This window comes from Geospiza fortis, unplaced genomic scaffold, assembly GCF_000277835.1.
Source record: "Geospiza fortis unplaced genomic scaffold, GeoFor_1.0 scaffold128, whole genome shotgun sequence".
In the NCBI taxonomy this organism is placed as follows: domain Eukaryota; kingdom Metazoa; phylum Chordata; class Aves; order Passeriformes; family Thraupidae; genus Geospiza; species Geospiza fortis.
In genome coordinates this window covers 2,058,780-2,062,441 of record NW_005054420.1, presented here as the reverse complement: position 1 = coordinate 2,062,441, position 3,662 = coordinate 2,058,780, and the positions used below count along the sequence as shown (strand labels likewise).

Below are 3,662 nucleotides of genomic sequence, written 5' to 3'. Positions count from 1 at the left end.
CCGGGAGGATCGACGTGTACTTCATAAGGTGAGGCTGCGGCTGTCAATGAGCTCCGTGTGGTCTTGCTTGGCAGGACCACAGAAATCTGCCCAGACATCGCCCTCAAAACTGTTTTTGTCCTTCGTTTTGGAGTTGTTTTCATGTATTGTTGAAGATTTATAAGCAAAGAGCGGTAGAATGAGAAAGTCATTGCTAATTTACTTTCCTTTCCTACCACAGCCCTGAAGGGAAGAAGCTGAGGTCAAAACGAGCACTTGTGGAGTATTTACAGAAAACTGGGGAGACAACACTGAAAGCAGCAGATTTCGATTTTGCAGCTCCTCGAGGGAGCACACACTCAGGATTGAAGGGATGTGGTACAGGAGCTGCGAGGACTGACCTGGAAAAGGAGGATTGTCAGAGCAAAGCGCAGGAGCTCCATGCACAGAATGGTGCTGAGGTTGGAATTCAGAATATCCAGGCTGGGAGTGGACACCTGGAAGATGCTACATCTACTGTGGAAGGCACAGATTTAGTAGTGGTAGGCACAAACCCAGAGGAGAATTTGAAGACCAGAAGAAAGAGGGCAGATGGGAGAAGCATTCAAACTAGGAAACGTGAGAAGGGCTCAGAAAGGAGGAACCAAGGTGATGCCAAGAGCAAGAGGCAGAGAAGAGTCTCTAACACACGGGAGACCAAGTGTGTTCAGAACAAGAGGGGCTGTAGGCAGACAGACACCCGTGGAGCTGACAGCCAGGGCGTGGGTGAAGCAGGCGCTGACCCTGGGGGTGCAGGGACAGCTCTGTCAGCAATGTCCAGGGCACGGCTCAGGCCAGTGGCTGGCTCACAGAGGGAGCTGGCTCACCTGCCAAAGGAGGGGCCATGCTCCAGTGACACACCTGCTGTGGGCTCTGAGGACAAATCCTATGGACTGGAGACAGGGCCAGTGCCAGATCCGGGGGCTCTGGGCGGGCAGAGTGTTCAGCCTGACACCGAGGTGGATGCTGAGCCGTGGCACAGGACCAGCTTTGCAGCAGTCACAACGTCTCCAGGTGCGTGTGAGAGCAGAGGGTGATGCCAGCCCTCACCTTCTGCCCAGGCCTCCCCTGGCTGTTGAGGCCATGTGTTCTGCTTCAGGTCAAGCTGCTCTGACATCCAAATCTCATTTTTATCCAACAGCATTTAAATTAATGCAGACTTACTCAAAACTGAAACTTACTGTGCCAAGCTCTTAAGCTGTACAGTGTCAGGCAATAATCTGAGGAGATTTAAGGTACACTTGTGTTCTGTACACGAGAATTCCTTCTGTTTCCATCACTGCATAAAGCAGAGGTGGTGTGTGAAACATGACAACAAAATACTTGCTGCTTTTTCTTAATGCTGAAGTTTATTTCTTTACAGAAGAGTCTGTCCCACGAACACAAGTGGAGAGAAGGAGAACGAGTCCCTATTTTTCCAGTAAATACAGCAAAGAAGGTATTGTATTTAGGGAAATACATTTTTTATGGGGAAGGGATACAATGGCTCAGGACCAAGTGATGATGTGGAAAATTCCTTGCAGCTTGACACTGGCTGCAGCTGTGCCAAGTGGGACAGTCCCCTGCAGCCATGTAAAGGCTGTGTGGGAACTGCTGTGGCTCCATCTATGTACAATGCCTCCACAATAATGCTTCAGAGGTCTTTTTTTTTTTCATTAAATAGGTAAAACCATCCTTTGCTGTCTAATAAATGTTCCTGTGTTGCCCCTGTACAGCCCTCAGCCCACCCAGAAGGAAGGCCCTCAGAAAATGGACTCCTCCACGTTCTCCTTTCAATCTTATCCAGGAAACACTCTTCCATGATCCATGGAAGCTTCTCATTGCCACCATATTTCTCAACAAAACTTCAGGTAAGTAGAGTAGCAGGAGTAGGTGTGTAAATGTTGGGAGGTGTTACAGGGCTGAAACAGCTGCCAGTTTTAATGGCGTTAATGAAATAATTGATTTTTTTAACTTGTGTCACTGTGAAGTAATAATCCTTAGTTGGTACCTTACCTTGGAAAAGCTCACTTGAGAAAGCATATGGATAGTGCAGAAGGAGAGCTCCATCCCAGCCTCCTGCTCACAGGATTCTTTCACCAGGGAAAATGGCCATTCCAGTGCTCTGGGAGTTCCTGAAGAAGTATCCTTCTCCTGAGGTAGCCAGGGCTGCAGACTGGAAAGAAATGTCAGAGCTGCTCAAACCTCTGGGCCTCTACGAACTCAGAGCCAAAACCATCATCAGGTTCTCAGGTGGGTTTTCCTGACATCTGGAACCATTTTAGTTATGCTGGCAAAAGACAAACAGCTTTGATGCAAACACTGCTCTGGGGATTGGGTGGGTTGGTGGCTATTTTGTGCAGCATTTGGGATCCATTGGTGTCACACAGGCAAAGCTGCTGATCCCAGTCTGAACTGGGAGGGAAATGCCAGCCATGGTGTTTTCTGCAGGAGACCAGAAACTGGTTGGAGTACAAGAGACCCAAGCATCCGCAGCACTGCTGCTGTGTGTGAGCACTGTTACAGGGTGGCTCTGCTCAGGGTTGCTCTGGTGACCTGCAGAAGGCCCTTCCAGCTGGGATTTTTCTGATTCTATACTCAGAACCTGCAGAGGACAATTTTGTTCAGATGAGAGAGGTTATGATTAAAGCTCCCACGGTGGTTTGTTGAAAAGCAGTTTTAATGTGGTATTCACATTCTCTGAACAGAGAATGTAAACACCACAGTTTAAGATGAACCCGTGGGGATTCACGGTCTGCGTGCACCAGGAAATACCTGAAACTTTTGGTTTTCATTTGAAATGTGCCGAAGTGAAGTCATGTAACAGTGGCACAGGGTGCTCCTGTGTGCAGGCAGTGAGGGCAGGTGTGTGTGTGCCGGTGCTGAGTGCTGTGCCCTGCCCCGCAGGTGAGTACCTGAGCAAGGCGTGGCGGTACCCGATCGAGCTGCACGGCATCGGCAAGTACGGCAACGACTCCTACAGGATCTTCTGTGTTAACGAGTGGAAGGAGGTGGGTGGTGCCCTTCGGGTCTCACTTGTGCCCACTGACCCCTGGCACTGGAAAACCAACACTCACAATGTTGGAGCGATGAGATATTTTAAGGTGTTTTAGTAAATATTTTACATTTTCTCTGTGTCTCAGGTACAGCCACAGGACCACAAGTTGAACGTGTACCACACGTGGCTGTGGGAGAACCGGAAGAAGCTGAGCATCGACTGAGCTGAGCTGGGGCTGACCTGGCCCCACCACCTCCCCTCGGGTGCCCTCACAGCTCTGGGTGTATATATTTGTGTGATGTCATGGCTAGAGTCATTGCTATTTTTTAAATAAACGTGTCCCTATTTTGTAGTGCCTGTCTCTTCTTGCAGTGCAGCTCTGCCTGCAGCTGCCTCCCCGGGCTGGGGGCTCGCTGGGCACAGCCATCCAGTGCCCACCATTACCTTCCTGGGCCCGGAGCAGTCGGGATCTGACCTCGGTGCTGCTGGACACGGGCTGCGCAGGAGAGCGTGTGCCCGGCCCTGGCCCTACCCCCGGTGCTACTGGCACCTTCCCAGTCTCATCCAGGGGCGGGCCCCGCGTCGCTCCGGCAGGAGTGGGCCCCAGGCGCGTTCTGGATCTCGGAGCTGGGGCCGCGCTCGGTCGCTCGGGCTGTGCCGCGCCGTT

The 3,662-nt window shown here is 51.2% G+C and overlaps 1 protein-coding gene across 1 annotated transcript; it reads left to right on the top strand.

Annotated features, from left to right (window-relative positions):
* Positions 1–5: 5 nt before the first annotated feature.
* MBD4 (methyl-CpG binding domain 4, DNA glycosylase) lies at positions 6–3,347 on the top strand (the record flags this gene model as incomplete). Its single annotated transcript, XM_005426638.2, has 7 exons — positions 6–28; positions 221–1,032; positions 1,382–1,456; positions 1,734–1,868; positions 2,101–2,250; positions 2,905–3,008; positions 3,141–3,347. Coding segments are annotated over 7 exons (1,377 nt in total), but the record flags the coding sequence as incomplete, so codon positions are not given.
* Positions 3,348–3,662: the final 315 nt, after the last annotated feature.